This window comes from Oncorhynchus mykiss, chromosome 13, assembly GCF_057628025.1.
Source record: "Oncorhynchus mykiss isolate SJ-2025 chromosome 13, ASM5762802v1, whole genome shotgun sequence".
Taxonomy (NCBI): domain Eukaryota; kingdom Metazoa; phylum Chordata; class Actinopteri; order Salmoniformes; family Salmonidae; genus Oncorhynchus; species Oncorhynchus mykiss.
In genome coordinates, this window is record NC_143034.1 from 19852580 (window position 1) to 19871453 (window position 18874).

Here is an 18874-nt window from a genome sequence, read left to right on the forward strand (position 1 = left end):
TGTGTGTGTGTGTGTGTGTGTGTGTGTGTGTGTGTGTGTGTGTTTGTGTGTGTGTGTGTGTGTGTGTGTGTGAGAGAGTGTGAGTGTGTGTGGACGTGGACGTGTTTAACTATACTTGTGGGGACCAGAAGTCCCCACATGAATAGTAAACAAACAAAAACTTGACCAACTGGGGACATGATCGTGGACTACAGGAAAAGGCGGGCTGAACAGGCCCCCATAAACATCAATGGGGCTGTAGTGGAGCGGGTCGAGAGTTTCAAGTTCCTTGGTGTCCACAACACCAACGAACTATCATGTCCAAACACACCAAGACAGTCGTGAAGAGGGCACAACAAAACCTTTTCCCCCTCAACAGACTGTAAAGATTTGGCATGAGTTCCCATATCCTCAAAAAGTTCTACAGCTGCACCACCGAGAGCATCTTAACCGGTTGCATCACCACCTGGTATGGCAAATGCTCTGCATCTGACCGTAAGGCGCTTTCAGAGTGTAGTGCGTATGGCCCAGTACATCACTGGGGCCAAGCTTCCTGCCATCCAGGACCTATATAATAGGCGGTGTCAGAGGAAAGCTCATCAAATTGTCAGAGACTCCAGTCACCCAAGTCATAGACTGCTTTCTCTGCTACCGCACGACAAGTGGTACCGGGCCACCGGACTATTACATTGACCCCCCCCCCCCGTCCTTTATTTGTTCTGTACACTGCTGTTACTCGCTGTTTATTATCTATGTATAGTCACTTCACCCCTACCTATATGTACAAATGACCTCTAACCTGTACCCCCGCACACTGACTCGGTACCCCCTGTATAGAGCCTCGTTATTGGGTTACTTTTTATTACTTTTTACTTTAGTTAATTTGGTAAATATTTTCTTAACTCTTCTTGAACTGCACTGTTGGTTAAGGGCTTGTAAGTAAGCATTTCACGGTAAGGTCTACACTGTTGGTTAAGGGCTTGTAAGTAAGCATTTCACGGTAAGGTCTACACTGTTGGTTAAGGGCTTGTAAGTAAGCATTTCACGGTAAGGTCTACACTGTTGGTTAAGGGCTTGTAAGTAAGCATTTCACGGTAAGGTCTACACTGTTGGTTAAGGGCTTGTAAGTAAGCATTTCACGGTAAGGTCTACACTGTTGGTTAAGGGCTTGTGGGTAAGCATTTCACGGTAAGGTCTACACTTGTTGGTTAAGGGCTTGTAAGTAAGCATTTCACGGTAAGGTCTACACTGTTGGTTAAGGGCTTGTAAGTAAGCATTTCACGGTAAGGTCTACACTGTTGGTTAAGGGCTTGTAAGTAAGCATTTCACGGTAAGGTCTACACTGTTGGTTAAGGGCTTGTAAGTAAGCATTTCACGGTAAGGTCTACACTGTTGGTTAAGGGCTTGTAAGTAAGCATTTCACGGTAAGGTCTACACTGTTGGTTAAGGGCTTGTAAGTAAGCATTTCACGGTAAGGTCTACACTGTTGGTTAAGGGCTTGTGGGTAAGCATTTCACGGTAAGGTCTACACTTGTTGTATTCGACGCATGTGACAAATAAAGTTTAATTTGATTTTGATGGTCCCCACAAGGTCAAATGCTATTTCTAGGGGGTTTAGGGTTGAGGTTAGAATTACTGGTAGGGTTAGAAATATGTTTAGGGTTCGGAGCTAGGGTTGGTTTTAAGGTTAGGGTTAGGTTTAGGATTAAGGTTAGGTTTTTGGGTTAAGGTTGGGGTTATGGTTAGGGTTAGGGGTTAAGGAAAATAGGATTTTGAATGGGACTGAATTGTATGTCCCCAAAAGGTTAGCCGTGCATAACTGTGTGTGTGTGTGAGTGTGTGTGTGTGTGTGTGTGTGTGTGTGCATGTGTATGTATGTGTGTGTGTGGTGTATGTATGTGTGTGTGTGTGTGTGTGTGTGTGTGTGTGTGTGTGTGTGTGTGTGTGTGTGTGTGTGTGTGTGTGTGTGTGTGTGTGTGCGTGTGTTTGGCAACTTTCATCTAGCGGAAGAGGCTAGCCATTTTTATTGGACTCAAAGAGTAGATATTATTCTTCCTTCAAAGTAGACGTGTCACACAAATATCTGTCTGTGAATATAGAAACTAGATCAGTGTTCTCTTCAGGGCAATTATAGGTGTGCATACCTTATCTACTAGATTAGGGTAGGCCTTTTTTATGCACCTTCAATCAATGATATCACTGACTGTTGGAATTATGGGCACAACCCTGTTAGCGTGGGCATAGGTCTATGTGTAACAGCTGTGTAACAATGAACATGAATGTAATGTAAAAACACTGAAATATATTGGTATCTGTACACCTAACGTGTTGGTCTGTTTGTGTCATGTGGTGGGTGATGTCATTTGGAAAGAAAACGGCCTATGCGTAAAATGCGTAAGATAGGCCTATTACTTTGGACTTCTAGTCTACCTATTTAAATGTTTTACAATCTGAAATAGTTATACTCTCACTCTCATTCAATACGTGCTCGTCCATAGCCACACAATACATTTCTGCGTGCGCGCTCCCATCATCAGCCACCATACCCCCCCTCTGCTGTATTTTCAGACTGGAGCTACTGAAGCTCGATGCTCATACCACCGAGTCGCTCCGCTTTGGACACCCACCCTTCTCCACCGCACCGCCGCCTCAGCTGGCGGAGAATTTCCGTCTGGGTACAGGAAGATGGTGGGAGTGACGGGAGCTGCCTTGTCTTCCCCTGGATAAATCGGGAAAACACATAAAAACCTGTTTTTATTAGCCTACTTAGGCTACCCGGACCCGGGCAATAGGGAGGTAACCTTAACCGTCACCGAACCTTTCGAACGGAAGAGGACGCGAACGCAACAAGGAGTGGACTCTCTCGGGCTATGCTTCTTCTGGGCACATGCATGCAGGCAGCATAATCTCGAGCTATTCAGACTTGAGGAATTTATGGAACAGACAGCCAGCACATTTCGCGAACTATGTCTTATTCGTTGGTAATTGAATAAAGGGAAGCAGGATCAAGGATATATTGTTTCTTCCTCATGGGAATTCGGTATTCCTTTGGGGAAATCAAAGAGGAGGAAATTCACAGAATCTCTCCATGCACTCCATAGTTATTCTCTACTCCACGCGTTTACAGTCCTGGCTACTTCTGTAGCCTATGACGAAGGAACCACGGCCTGGGAAAAAGTTTCTAGGCTTTGGATACAGAAGGGAGCACAGTAGTGACGTTTCTGGATACGTTTTTGCTTCAATTTTAAACTGCAGTTTTTGTTTTTAAAAGCCTGTCCTGTTCATTGGATAGGCCTATCCTATGGAAAATGTGAATATTCGATAGGAATATTTAGTAGACATAACTTGACAGTTTTGTATTTCAGTCTATATATTTAATAGACTATTCATACAAGGGTGGGTGTTTCTCATAGCTTTCTGTTTTGCCAATTCTTACCAACAAGTTTGTTCAAGACGCCAGCCTAGTAAAAGGAGTTGGCTCAGCTGTCATATTTTGGGTACTTATCTCTCGATTTAAAATCGCTTTTCAAGGTCTCATAATTACTGTATCTGTACAGTCCCTGTCGTCTTGGAAGTGGGGATATTACCGATGTAGAGATCCGTAGAGGGACGTCAGGAAAGGACGGGGCTGGAGCTTGGGAATAGGCCCGGCTGTGGAAGAACTACAGACTGGGTATGGGGGGACAGCTAGACCGCTAAACGGACGCTGTCTGCCTGGCTGCTGGTTTTGGGTGGTCGTGAACCGACCCACCCACCTACCCGACCCGACAGCCAAAGCCTAACTCTTCAGCTTGGCTAGTATAACACGAAAGTATTCACCCACACTAGGGCTTTGAAATAGTCAGAAAGGGAAAGGAGGACATGCTATACGAGTTTATGCTATGAATGTTAGCCTATTATTTTCAACTGTTGACTCATGTAACTAAAACGGAAAGAGGATAACGCTTGTTTTTTTTCCAGGGGAAAGGAACTTTAAAGTGACTTGTTTTGGAGCGGGTGCTCCGATAAGATAAGAAGGGACCGAAGCTGTAACTTTGTCGCAATTTTGTAGCCATGTGTAGCTTGTTATTGGAATGAGTGGGACAACAATCTACTGTGTATAGCCTACAACTCCTAAACAAGACACACACACAATATGGGTCGTTTTGGACTTGGAAACATTACATAAATAATGTTCTCTTTTCGGATTGTGTGTGTATTAAAATGTAATAATAACATGGGGACATTATTTTGATCATCACTGAAGAAGACACGTGAGGATTTCTTGAGAGCGAGGCTCGAGCTGTCACTGGCGGCTGTCAAAACACTGCGCGTGGTGTGGAATAAAAAGTGAATATTTGAACAACTGACCCCAGATTGGCTTTTTAAACCTGATAAAAATCGCAATGTGATAAAAAACGTAATATCGGGGAAGGATGTATAAAGAAGGGGAGAGGAAAGACGAAAGGACTTTCAATTATTTCAACTGCCAGATGAGAGCGAGCAGAGCAGCACACGAGTACAAAGTGGACAGCGAGGGCTTCCAAAGGCAAGGGACGAATTAATGGAATGTGAGTGCTGACGTAATACAGAGGTCGGGATAATGAACTACTCAAGAGCCTGGAACGGTCCTTTTTATATGAGTGAGTAGGCCTAGTTGGCTACATTCGTGCGTAGCCTAGTAGAAATACGTATTTTCTGTACACACGATATATCAAGTCGTGATTACAACCATCACCTTTCTTGCCTCTCTTTTTTGCCCACTCTCCTGTCTAGTCTTCCTCTGCCAGATGTTTCACTTAGTACTGTTACCTCATTGCCCGCGCACCGTCCGCCATCATTGATCAGATATTAGTATTTCCCCCTTCACGTCACTCCGGCCATCATAATGGCCTTGCAGCCACTGCAACACCGGCAGCAGCAGCTTCTCCCACATGCCACGGAGGTTAGCTGCGCCTCAAGCAGTGACGGCGCCGTGACTGTGCGGATTATCGACAACACTAGGCACACACAGCACGCGCCGTCGCCACAGCATCGACAATATCATGACTCTCCCCCAACCCCAACGACAAGGGACAGCAATACCAGAGGAGGAGGGAGTGGAGTAGGTGGGTCTACCACTACCGCCAAAGGAGATCCCTCCAAACCCTGCACCAAATACAGCATCTCCTCCAGCTGTAGTTCAGGGGAGTCGGGAGTTCGGAGGGCTGTTATGAATAAGTTACACAGCCAGCAGAAGACTCTGCCCCAGTTGTTTGAGAGGTCCGCTGCCCAGTGGTGGGACCCCAAGTTTGATTCGCCGATACTCGAAGAGGCGTGCCGCGAGAGGTGCTTCCCGCAGACTCAACGCCGCTTCCGCTATGTTCTGTCATACATGGCCTCTGCCTCGCTCCTTTGGGGCGTGTATTTCGGGGTCAACCACGACCGCTGTGACCCGGCAACCTTCCTCGCCCCGACCGCCTCCTTCCTCCTTTTCCTGCTCATCCTCTTCCTCTTTACCTTGACAAGGCCCTATACTCACCTGTACAACCAGGCCTCGCTGCTCCTCATTGTGACCACATTCGCCATCACTCTGGCTCCTCAGATCCAGACAGGAGGCTTTGTCTACCTGGAGAGAACCAGGGATGGCAACCGGACATTCCCTCGCAACCCAGGCGGAGTGGGCCCTACTCGGGCTCCCTGCATCTCCCCAGTGGGCACCTTCTCTCTGTGTATGGAGGTCCTGCTACTACTCTACAGTGTTCTCCATGTGAGGCTATATGCTTCAGTTTTACTGGGGCTCCTGTATTCAGTACTATTTGAAGCCTTAGAGTGGCTGCCCCTGCTCCAGGGGAGAGATGGAAGTGGAGGAAATTATGGGGGGAATAGGTGGGGCGAGGCTGGGGTTGGAGGTGCAGAAGGGTCCCTAGGTTCTGGATCTAGTCCTGGAGGTCTTGGTTCTTCTAGCTTGGAATGGGACACCCTCCGCTGGCTGGGCCCGGCTAAGGCCCTCCTCCACCTGTGTGCCCACGCCATCGGCATCCACCTCTTCATCATGTCCGAGGTGCGATCCCGCTCCACCTTCCTCAAGGTGGGCCAGGCCATCATGCACGGCAAGGACCTGGAGGTAATTATTATTTATATGTTAGAGACAGATAAAATCAAAACATTGACACATTTGATCATCGAGAGACAGATGATTTCATTTCATCATCATGTTCATCAAACAATCAAATAACATGAAATAGATCACAAATGGTTACATTCTTGATGTTCTCGAAACCAGTTCACTGTCTTTGTGAATACGTTCCAGGTGGAGAAGGAAACCAGTTGTTACCTGTCTTTGTGAATACGTTCCAGGTGGAGAAGGAAACCAGTTGTTACCTGTCTTTGTGAATACGTTCCAGGTGGAGAAGGAAACCAGTTGTTACCTGTCTTTGTGAATACGTTCCAGGTGGAGAAGGAAACCAGTTGTTACCTGTCTTTGTGAATACGTTCCAGGTGGAGAGGGAAACCAGTTGTTACCTGTCTTTGTGAATACGTTCCAGGTGGAGAAGGAAACCAGTTGTTACCTGTCTTTGTGAATACGTTCCAGGTGGAGAGGGAAACCAGTTGTTACCTGTCTTTGTGAATACGTTCCAGGTGGAGAGGGAAACCAGTTGTTACCTGTCTTTGTGAATACGTTCCAGGTGGAGAAGGAAACCAGTTGTTACCTGTCTTTGTGAATACGTTCCAGGTGGAGAAGGAAACCAGTTGTTACCTGTCTTTGTGAATACGTTCCAGGTGGAGAGGCAAACCAGTTGTTACCTGTCTTTGTGAATACGTTCCAGGTGGAGAAAGAAACCAGTTGTTACCTGTCTTTGTGAATATGTTCCAGGTGGAGAAAGCGTTGAAGGAACGCATGATCCACTCTGTCATGCCGAGGAGGGTCGCCGATGAACTGATGAAGCAGGGGGACGAGGAGATGGAGGGGAACGCAGGGAAGAGATACTCTGCCGGGGCTTGTTCGGCTGTGTCCACGGTCGGAGGTCCTGGGGGGGCTTCTTCGATCGCGGCGAGCCCTAAGAACCATCCCCATCATCATAGTCATCTTAAGAGGAAGAAGACTTCGATCCCCAGAGGCCAGGTAAGAGGAGCAGTGGTTGATTTTAAAAACCCCATTGGCGTTTTAAAATAATGTGTAAAAACTCACCCGTTTAGCTTAGCCTTTTAGTCACTGTTTTATGCTATTTTATTCCTCCTTCATTGCTTCATGTGTGGTCTGCTTTTATTTATTTTATTATCCAAATCAATCAAATGTATTTTATTAAGCCTTTTTACATCAGCAGTTGTCACTAAGTTCTTTACGGTAACCGGCCTAGACCCAGAAGAACAAAAGCTTATAGATTTACTGCAAAGTGTGTTACAATTTTAAAAACACTTTAAATAAAGTTTGATTTAATTTGATCATCAGATCATCTTCAGGCCATTCAACATGAAGCGGATGGAGCCTGTTTCTATCCTCTTTGCGGATATCGTCGGCTTCACCAAAATGTCTGCCAACAAGTCCGCCCACGCCTTGGTGGGGCTCCTCAATGACCTCTTCGGCCGTTTCGACCGGCTGTGTGAGCTGACGCGCTGTGAGAAGATCAGTACACTGGGAGACTGTTACTACTGCGTGGCGGGATGTCCCGAGCCACGCCCTGACCATGCGTACTGCTGTGTCGAGATGGGACTAGGTATGATCCAATGGGATAAAGATGGGTAGATAGCGTTCTGTTAATTGCTCCTGCAACTTTATTGTGCAATGTCTGTCATTTTATTTTTGTACTTTATTTATAGGTTTTCAGATATGAGAACAGAAAAACAGTACAACGCCAAACCCTCATTCCCCAATCCACCCCTCCCTCCAAACCTCCCTCCCACCCACCAAGGCATCATACAAGGATAACATAGAAACATAAACAGTAATAGGAACAAAAACAATGGAGAAAATAATATTAGTTGAATCTTATCAGCACAATATATGGCCACTAGAACAGACATGAGATCTGCTTACCAAAATATGCAAGTTACACTAAGTAAAAGACAGGCTCCCCAGTCGTTAATGGGGACCAGGTGAAGCCAAACTTTTGTCAGGCCCCACGGACAGTGTACCCAACCTCCAAAGGCAGAGATGACACCACCTCCTTAACCCACTGCATAAAGGAGGTTGACTCTGCCTACTTCCTGTGAAGAGAACAAGACTGCCCGCTAGCAGTGAGGCAGATGCTATCGCATTCGCCTGATGCATGGTGGCATTCTGGTCTAGGGGAAGTACACCAGAAATGTCAGTGACCGGGTTGGGGCTAACAGTTGTATTACACATATGTGAGAATGCTTAACAAATGTGGTCCCAGAAGCCACTCAAATATTGGCACGACCAAAACATGTCTCCCGGAGTTGCTGGACTCTGGTGGCATCTCAAACACTTGGGGTCAACATTTGGGTATATTTTTGCTAATCTGTCATTTGAGTAATGGAGACAGTGCAAAAAAAGGTGTTATCAACAAATAAGTCACACATAAACAGCAGACTGTTCCTATGCCAGAACTGGAATGCCGTGTCACTCTGTGACGCTGGGAAGAGATGATCATGGAGAGAAGCAGCTTGCTTGTTTAAGGATAAAGTGATTTTGAGAATTGGGACCTAGACTGTAACTCCAGGATGGCCCAAGTCCTTTTTTTCCAAATGTACAAACCCAACAAACACATTTAGATATATTTGCTGACCAGTAGTAGTGTAAAACAAATTGGGAATGCCCAGCCCACCTGCAGCCTTAGGTCTCTCTAGATATACCTTTCTCATTTGTGGATTTGACTTATTCCAAATGAATTTAAAATGTAGCTGTCCAGTTGTTTGAATATCGACTTTGGCAAAAAAATGGGGATGATTTGTAATAAGTACAAAAACATAGATAGTACAGTCATCTTAACAGAATGAATGCGACCTGCTGGTGAAATGGGAAGAGACGACCACCGTATGAAATCCTGCTTAGTGCTCTCCAGGAGTGTACCGAAGTTATGTTTCAACAGAGCCTGAAATGAGCGTGTGACCTTCAACCCCAAATAAGTACAGACCTGATGCTCCACCTTAAATAGGAAGTTGGCATACCTTCTGCTAACTGATTCATGGGGAGGAGCACACTTTATGTTAGGTTTAATTCATAACTAGAGAATGTCCCAAAACCTTGTAGCATGTCCAAGAGATAGGGTATAGACTCCACAGTGTTGCCTTATATAGTTAAGGTTATTCTAGGTTATTATATCTCCTCAGGAAATTTGTTTTACCTCTCACTTCAAATAAGAACATTCAGGAATATAACGTTATTACACATTTACAGACAACAGGTGTGTAGTAGACTGTATGCTCACTGAATATACACATACATCACATTGAACAGCAGGACATATTGCAGACTGTGGCTTTCATCCCATTGGGTGATGATATGATACCTAAAGCACATCACGGCCATATTCAGGAAGCGTCTCAGAGCAGGACTGCTGATCCACCATCGGGTACAGACTCTACAGGGTTAGCGATGTGTAAAATAAGATAGTCTGCATATCAGGACACCTTGTGAGTTATGTCGCCCCTTAATCCCCTCCTCGCCGCGTAGGGCGATAGCAAGAGGCTCAGTAGCCATATCAAATAGGAAAGGGGATAAACAGCAACCCTGCCTGGCCCCCCTGTGGAGAGGGAAGTAGCTAGAGGTAACATTGTTGGTGCGAACAGACGCCACGGGGGACTGGTACAGAATCTTAATCCAGGAAAGGAATGACAGGACAAACCCAAATATCTCTAGTACCGTAAATACATATTCCCACTCAACCCGGTCGAAAGCCTTCTCAGCATCAAGAGAGATGACGACCTCTGGTTGTCGAGTTGAGTGGGCAGCATGAAGAACATTACATAGCCGCCGCATATTATAGAAAGATTGTCCACCTGAGATAAATACGGTTTAGTCAGAGTTAATTATAGTAGGCATCACTGTCTCTGCACGAGAGGACCTTAGTGAGAATGTTATAATCGCAGCACAAAAGGCTTAAAGGCGGTATGAGCCACAGTCGAGGGGATTCTTGTCCTTCTTAAGCAAAACCAAAATAGTTGCCTTGGTAAGTGTCTGGGGAAGTTTCTGACGAGAAAGGATTTCATTGTACATTGAGCTGAGGATAGAGGATAATTTAGAGGAGAATGCTTTATAAAAATTCAATAGGGAAGGCATCATGCTTTACCGCTCTGCATGGACTGGATTGCCAGAGTAGCTTCATCATCACTTATTGAGGTATTCATGTTAGTTTGCTCATCTGAATTGAGACATGGGATGTCCAGATTGTCTAGAAATGCGTGCATACAATATGTGTCAGGAAGAGCCTCTGATGAGTAAAGAGCAGAGTATAATTGCTTAAATTGATTGTTGATTTCTTTGGGATTGGTAGAAGTTAAATCGGCTGCAACACAGATTTCAGGTCGAAGCTGGTGAGATAACAACTTGCCAGCTTTCTCTCCGTGTTCATAAAATGTCTGCCTCGACTTAAACAGATGCTGTTCCGTTTGTTTCGTGGAAAGATTGTCAAATTCCGATTGGTGTAGCAGTCTCTCTTTGTAGAGTTCAAGCGTTGGAGAAGAGGCATATCTGTTGTCCACATCTAGAATGAGTTGAGATAGCTCCGATAAGCATTTAGTGCGCTGGTCTGAAGGTCTTTTGAAGCTGGTCTTCTTGACCTTTGGGCCAAAATGTTTTCCAATCAAAGTATGGGAGCAATCAGCAGTGTGTGGGTGGGTACAGTATCTGTCTTTCTCCAGTTGGCTTATTATACCCTGCACCTGTTACTAGTTACTGGATGTGTGCTCACTGCGTTCTGTCTGACCTGTGTGTGCTTGTGTTTCAGGGGTGATTGGGATCCGAGCAGTTTCATTGTACTACAAGGAAAACGGGTCAATAAAGTCTTCTTCTGCTTCTTCTTCTACTCTGAAACTAGGTATGATCGTGGCCATTGAGCAGTTCTGCCAGGAGACGTGTGAGACGGTGGACATGAGGGTGGGGGTCCACACCGGCACGGTCCTCTGTGGGATCCTGGGGATGAAGCGGTTCAAGTTCGACGTGTGGTCCAACGACGTCAACCTGGCCAACCTCATGGAACAATTGGGCGTCGCCGGGAAGGTTCACCTATCAGAGGCCACCGCTGGGTTTCTGGATGATCGGTACCAGCAGGAGGACGGGCGGGTGTTGGAGAGGGCGACGCAGGGCCTGATGGAGAAACTGAAGGGTAGGTTTTATTTGATTTTGTTCTGTGTCCCCCTTTTCAGTACACACATACTGATGTCAGGCAGGATGCAGGAACACTGACCATCGCCATCTGCGCCCATTCCACATGATGGAGATATTTCCATAGTTATTACTTCCAATGTTGTTTTGAATAGTGTTTGAACGTTCACTAAGATTGTATTTGGTTGTGATCTTTGCAGAATACCTGTTTTGTACGCAGCAGTTGTTAGCTAGAATGCTAACGCTCATTGACGTAGGCGGTGAGCAAAGCTAGCCAGTAAGTCATTTTTCTGGGTGAAGTTGACATTTAAAAAAAAGTATAATGCAGTTGATTTGCGATGATGACACAAACTTCATATTAATAAGCAGGACATTCATACAAGTCCAAAAGTAGTGTGGAAGGCGCTCATAAGCAACATGTAAATAGTATTTTTTGCTTCCGGTCTATGAGAACCCACTCGTGTTCTGCAACCAAGTTGTGTGCATTGCCCTCGTGTGCGGCAATGTTTGTAAACACCGAAAGGGGTCTATTTTGGTTCTACCTTGATTACTCATAATAACTGGGTGTTTTGATTCTATGTTGTTTAGTTGATTGTAACAATGAGGCGTGTTATGTACATCCCAAACGTTCTAAAACTGCTGCTTGGTAAGTATAACTTTCAATGAAAATAGGTTATTAGGTTATTAGGAAATGTGTTTTTTTTACCTCTCACTTCGAACAAGAACATTCAGGAATATAACGTTATTACACATTTACAGACAACAGGTGTGTAGTAGACTGTATGCTCACTGAATATACACATACATCACATTGAACAGCAGGACATATTGCAGACTGTGGCTTTCATCCCATTGGGTGATGATATAATACCTAAAGCACATCACGGCCATATTCAGGAAGCGTCTCAGAGCAGGACTGCTGATCTACCATCGGTTTTACCTTTTAAATCATATTTGAAAAAGATGACATGGACAGTGAGGACCTGATCCTAGATCAGCACTTCTACTCTGAGGCTTTATGAATATGAACCATGCAGGTTATCAGGTTTGCACAGGGCCATACAGGGCCATACATGGCCATGCAGGGCCATACATGGCCAAACAGGGCCATACAGGGCCATACAGGGTCATACGGGGCCATAAAGGGTCATACAGGGCCATACAGGGCCATACAGGGTCATACAGGGCCATACAGGGTCATACAGGGTCATACGGGGTCATCATTTCAAAACTCATAATAGTCACTGAGTGTTTTGTTAGTAAATGAGTTAGCGCTAACATATTCACACACACACACACACACACACACACACACACACACACACACACACACACACACACACACACACAGAGGCTGCTGGTTTATATTTGGCTGCTACTGTGTTTGTGCCCAGGTGTTGCATTGTGGGCAGAGCATGTTTGAGCTGTAGATAGGAGCTGATAAGATGGAGAGGGCAGGCACTTCAGTCCTGAGTAGGGTAGAAAAGTGGAGGGAGAGGGAGAGGGCAGGAGGGGAGAGGGAGAGGGCAGGAGAAGAGAGAGGAGGGCAGGAGAAGAGAGAGGAGGGCAGGAGAAGAGAGAGGAGGGCAGGAGAAGAGAGAGGGGGGCAGGAGTAGTGAGAGGGGGGCAGGAGAAGAGAGAGGGGGCAGGAGAAGAGAGCGGGGGGCAGGAGAATAGGGGGGTAGAAAAGTAGAGGGAGAGGGCAGGAGAAGAGAGAGGGGGCAGGAGAAGAGAGAGGGGGGCAGGAGAAGAGAGAGGAGGGCAGGAGAAGAGAGAGGGGGGCAGGAGTAGTGAGAGGGGGGCAGGAGAAGAGAGAGGGGGCAGGAGTAGAGAGAGGGGGGCAGGAGAATAGGGGGATAGAAAAGTAGAGGCAGAGGGCAGGAGAAGAGAGAGGGGGGCAGGAGAAGAGAGAAGGGGGCAGGAGAAGAGAGAGGAGGGCAGGAGAAGAGAGAGGGGGGCAGGAGAAGAGAGCGGGGGGCAGGAGAATAGGGGGGTAGAAAAGTAGAGGGAGAGGGCAGGAGAAGAGAGAGGGGGGCAGGATAAGAGAGAGGGGGGCAGGAGAAGAGAGAGGGGGGCAGGAGAATAGGGGGGTAGAAAAGTAGAGGGAGAGGGCAGGAGAAGAGAGCGGGGGGCAGGAGAAGAGAGGGGTAGAAAAGTAGAGGGAGAGGGCAGGAGAAGAGAGGAGGGCAGGAGAAGAGAGAGGGGGCAGGAGAAGAGATAGGGGGGCAGGAGAAGAGAGAGGGAGGCAGGAGAATAGGGGGGTAGAAAAGTAGAGGGAGAGGGCAGGAGAAGAGAGCGGGGGGCAGGAGAAGAGAGGGGTAGAAAAGTAGAGGGAGAGGGCAGGAGAAGAGAGAGGGGGGCAGGACAAGAGAGAGGGAGGCAGGAGAATAGGGGGGTAGAAAAGTAGAGGGAGAGGGCACTCTCTCTCAATTCAATTCAACTGACTTTATTGACATGGCAAGTTCATTATTACTTACATTGTCAAAGTATACATATATAAAAATAAATTAAAAACCAACAGCAATAATAATAGTAGTAGTGGACATGGGATTACCATTAACAGCAACTACAACAACATTTTAATGAGAACAACAATACATTAAAGCAATAGTAGTAGACCAGTGTCAACATGACTGAGAAGACACATGACATGGTATGAAAGACAGAACAAAACAAGATGGGAAATATTATCAACATTACTTTGCACTTTTCACTGGCTGTCCCTCAGGTTGTGGCAGGGGGACACATATTTGGCTGCCAAAACTGCACATTTAGGCTTTTCACCCAATAAATATTAGATTTTTTCTTCATCTTTTATAGTTTCAAATTCTTTGTATTGAATTATAATTTTGGGAAAGAAATATTCTCTTTGGTCTGAGTATTTGTCACAGTGTAATAGGAAATGCAGCTCTGTCTCCTCTCTCTCTCTCTCTCTCTCTCTCTCTCTCTCTCTCTCTCTCTCTCTCTCTCTCTCTCTCTCACTGTCACCTTCTCTCTGTCCTCACCCTGACCCGAGTCACTTCACTGTGTCCCCTTGTTGAACCTCCTGATCACTCTCTCCATCCCTCTCTCTCCAGCCACTCAGACAGGGTGTTACCTAGGAGTGTAACGCTTCACCAAGCCCACAGTTCGGTTGGTATTGCGGTTTTGGGGTCACGGTTCGGTTGGTATTGCGTTTTGGGGTCACGGTTCGGTTTCAGTACTGCGGAAAAATGAAAATCCAACAGTTACTGTAGTTAGTTTTTGTTTAAGAAAATACAAAGTGTTGTTATTCCTGATTATATATATGATGTTGAGCGATATAATACCTGATGAGAGCACCACCAGGAATAACAACACTTTCTGTTTCCTTCAATGAAACACACCATTACTCATCAACTACACCACTAAAATAAAGTGCAATATGCGTGTGAAATCAATATGTGAACATGGCTCAGACAGTGTATAGGCCTATGCTATAATATTTTCTTACAAAGATAAAAATATGCGCACTTGAGTGGGGGCGTGTCTGTAGTGCCAGTCTTCTAATTTGTCACTCTGGGGTAATGTGATGGGCTAGTGGTTAGAGCGTTGGACTAGTAACCGGAAGGTTGCAAGTTCAAACCCCCGAGCTGACAAGGTACAAATCTGTCGTTCTGCCCCTGAGCAGGCAGTTAACCCACTGTTCCTAGGCCGTCATTGAAAATAAGAATTTGTTCTTAACTGACTTGCCTAGTTAAATAAAGGTAAAATATATATATTTTTTTTAAGTAGCTCTCTGTAGCCCTGGAAGTCAATCCATCTGTAGTAAGCGCAACCCAGGGTGCATTAGCCAATTCAGCTTAAGCTTGCTTATATAGAGCAATATATATATTCTACCTACTTGCTGAAATGGGTGCGAGAGGGCAAATTCATAATGTGGCTCAAGCACCTTCACAAGGTGCTGAAACCCCCTATTCTTCTCAACCAGGAGAATGGCGCATATCCACCACTCTTGTCATTTCTTTGGCCCGGTCAGAATCGGCTCCAGTGGTAGGAATACTGGGGTGATGTCGGCGTAAATGTGTCAAAATGTTTTGAGGTGCGTGGTGACATACTCTCTCTGTCCCTCGTCGTTGTAATCTACTGGGAAGCCAAAATGTCCCCAAACTGGAGATTTAAATGATGACGAAGGATCCTCCATTTCCGGTTAATCGACCCCACCACTTGCCATTGTGCAGAACTAGTTCCTGACTGCGCCTCACAAAAGGTTTGAAATGCACCAATTAAGATTATAATTTTGATTACAATGTGCGCATAGGCTCTAGTTGTTTTAACGGAATAGCCTAAAATGTTTTTTTCAGCTCCGATTTACTCAAGAGACCTACAACGCAGTGTAGACATCGCCTACAAGCCCTAGTGTTTTCATTTGATATACAGTGCCTTCGGAAGGTATTCAAACCTTATTCTAAAATGTATTAAATATGTATTTTTCCTCAGCAATATACACACAATAGCCCATAATGAAATATTAGCAATTTTATTGAAAATAAAAAACAGAAATATCTTATTTACATAAGTAACCTGACCATTTGCTATGAGACTTGAAATTGAGCTCCGGTGCGTCCTGTTTCCATTGATCATCCTTGATGTTTCTACAACTTGATTGACTCCACGTGGTAAATTCAATTGATTGTACATGATTTGAAAAGGCACACACCTGTCTATATAAGGCCCCACAGTTGACAGTGCATGTCAGAGCAAAAACCAAGCCACGAGGTCGACGGAATTGTCCGTAGAGCTCTGAGACAGGATTTTGTTGAGGGTCAGATCTGGGGAAGGGTACCAACAAAAATTCTGCAGCATTGAAGGTCCCCAAGAACACAGTGGCCTCCCTCATTCTTAAATGGAGGAAGTTTGGAACCACCAAGACTCTGCCTGGAGCTGGCCGCCAGGCAAAACTGAGCAATCTAGGGAGAAGTGCTTTGGTCAGGGAGGTGACCAAGAATCAGATGGTCACTCTGACAGAGCTCCAGAGTTCCTCTGTGGAGATTGGAGAACCTTCCAGAAGGACAACCATCTTTTCAGCACTCCACCAATCAGGCCTTTATGGTGGAGTGGCCAGACAGAAGCCACTCCTCAGTAAAAGGCACACGACAGCCTGGTTGGAGTTTGCCAAAAGGCACCTAAAGACTCTCAGACCAGGTGAAACAAGATTCTCTGGTCTGATGAAACTAAGATTGGACTCTATGGCCAAGCGTCACATCTGGAGGAAACCTGACACCATCCCTACGATGAAGCATGGTGGTGGCAGCATCATGCAGTGGGAATGTTTTTAAGCGGCAGAGACTGGGAGACTTGTCAGGATCGAGGCAAAATGAACGGAGCAAAGTACAGAGAGATCCTTGGTGAAAACCTGATCCAAAGTGGAAAGTTCACCTTCCAACAGGACAATGACCCTAAGCACACAGCCAAGACAACGCAGGAGTGGCTTCGGGACAAGTCTCTGAATGTCCTTGAGTGGCCCAGCCAGGGCCCGGACTTGAGAGATCTGGAGAGATCTGAAAAAAGCTGTGAAGCAACGCTCCGCATCCAACCTGACAGAGCTTTAGAGGATCTGCAGAGAAGAATTGGAGAAACTCCCCAAATACACGTCTGCCAAGCTTGTAGTGTCAAACCCAAGAAGACTCAAGGCTGTAATTGCTGCCAAAGGTGCTTCAACAAAGTACTGAGTAAAGAGTCTGAATACTTATGTAAATGTGATATTTCTGCTTTGAATTTTTTAAAATAAATTAGCAAAAATGTCTTTGTTAGCAAAAATGAGCAAAAATGAACAAAATGTCTTTGTTTTGTCATTATGGGGTAGTGTATGTAGCTTGATGAGGGGAACAACTATTTAATGCGTATTTGAATAGGTCTGTGACCTAACAACATGTGGAAACAGTCAAGGGATCTGAATACTTTCTGGTGGCACTGTATATTCTTTTATGTTCTCATTCGGTTTGACAGTATGGACCGAACCGAGGTCCCCATACCGAACGGTTTGGTACAAATACATGTACCGTTACACCCCTAGTGTTACCCGTCTCATCCACTCAGCGATTCACCTGTCACCCCCCCCCCCCCCCCCACACACACACACACACATACCACACACACACAGCCCTTACGCAACACCAGTCCAGTTTATTGCAATGACTCATGGTTTTCTCATATAGCTTTACTAGCAGTGATAGCCTCTCTGTGCCCCAGTGCTGCTATTTGTGTGTGTGTGTTTGAATCTGCCATCTCTCCTATTTCAGCCCAGGTGGTGAGGCTTGCATTTTGTGCCCAGGGTTTGTTGTTGTTAAGCTCTGGGCTCCACACACACACACACACACACACACACACACACACACACACACACACACACACACACACACACACACACACACACACACACACACACACACACACACACACACACACACACACACACACACACACACACACACACACACACACACACACAAAGAGTCTGAATGGCCATGGATAGATATGCTCTGTTCAGGCTTTTTTCTCCTGTTGTGGTGTGCTGTTACTCAGGGAAATGGGGTTAGGAATGAGTGTGTTTGTACGTGTGTGTGTGCATTAAATTGCATTAATTGCATGTATGCATCTGCAAACTCATCCCGGGATACCCAGTATTACTGGTAGTGCACACAAGTAAAAAAAAAAAATGTAAACGCAGCACGATATTTCTTATGCATTTTCTTTTTTTCCTGCGTGAAAAAGTATGAATTCTGCGTTAACTAGCAAGTTAAACTTGGGAGTTGCGTTATCTAAGTAAGTGGCTGAATTAATAAGGTGAAGGGGCATTACATTGTGGCAGCTTTCTGCCGTGTTTGAGAAGTCAAATCCCTTTGGATGAGTTGTCTGTACAGCTGCCACTGCAGTTTGATTTCCTTGCATTTTTTCTCCTCTCCATTCTGGGCCTGTCTGCTCCTCCCCCCTCTTCTCCAAGCAGAGCAGGCAGGCCAGTTGCCCTAGCGACTCCAGACTCCCCACAGACACAGCATGTACACAAGTACTGTTCTTCCTTCAGACACAGCATGTACACAAGTACTGTTCTTCCTTCAGACACAGCATGTACACAAGTACTGTTCTTCCTTCAGACAAGTATGTGTCAAAACTTTGTTCATTTGCACATCGTCTCTCGTTCATATTTGCTTGTAAATGTCCGAACTCACCAAAAATGTCATGAGCTGCATTGCCTGTCTTTGCAATTTGTTTATTTTCGTTTGCGCTCGTTAGCATATTTAGCTAGCAACCTCCATGAAAATTCACTATTACTTATGGTAATTTTGTTAGCATTCTGGTAATTGTTTTTTTGGGCGCCCCCAAGTCAGTAATACTGTAAATCCTGGGACGAGAGAAGGACGGTACGACGATATGAAAATCTGGATACCGACCAACCCTCCACAATGCCGTTGGCACCTTTATCCCTATATAGTGCAATACTTTTGGCCAGAACCCGTAAAAGTAGTGTACTAAGACGGGAATAGGGTGCCATTTGGGATGCAGGCATAGAGTAGTTTAACTGCAGCTGTAGGAAGATAGTCATCTAGCAGTACATGGGGATAAGTTACCTGTAGCTAGCGTTAGCATATTTCAGGGCTAGAATACTGTTCTAGCCTGATTTTAGCTATGATA

The 18874-nt window shown here is 45.5% G+C and overlaps 1 protein-coding gene across 3 annotated transcripts in view; it reads left to right on the plus strand.

The window, feature by feature from the left end:
* The first annotated feature begins 2366 nt into the window (after nucleotides 1–2366).
* Nucleotides 2367–18874, plus strand: part of LOC110485545 (adenylate cyclase type 9) — a 103936-nt gene continuing 87428 nt past the window's right edge. For 2 of the 3 annotated variants that reach the window (XM_090195592.1, XM_090195594.1), the window contains exons 1-4: nucleotides 2367–6064; nucleotides 6815–7063; nucleotides 7391–7655; nucleotides 10938–11225. In XM_090195592.1, the coding sequence (XP_090051718.1) occupies nucleotides 4847–6064; nucleotides 6815–7063; nucleotides 7391–7655; nucleotides 10938–11225 (2020 nt within the window). In that variant the 5' untranslated portion in view covers nucleotides 2367–4846. The remainder of the gene's footprint in view (nucleotides 6065–6814; nucleotides 7064–7390; nucleotides 7656–10937; nucleotides 11226–18874) is intronic. The other variant, XM_090195593.1, reaches the window with a different exon arrangement.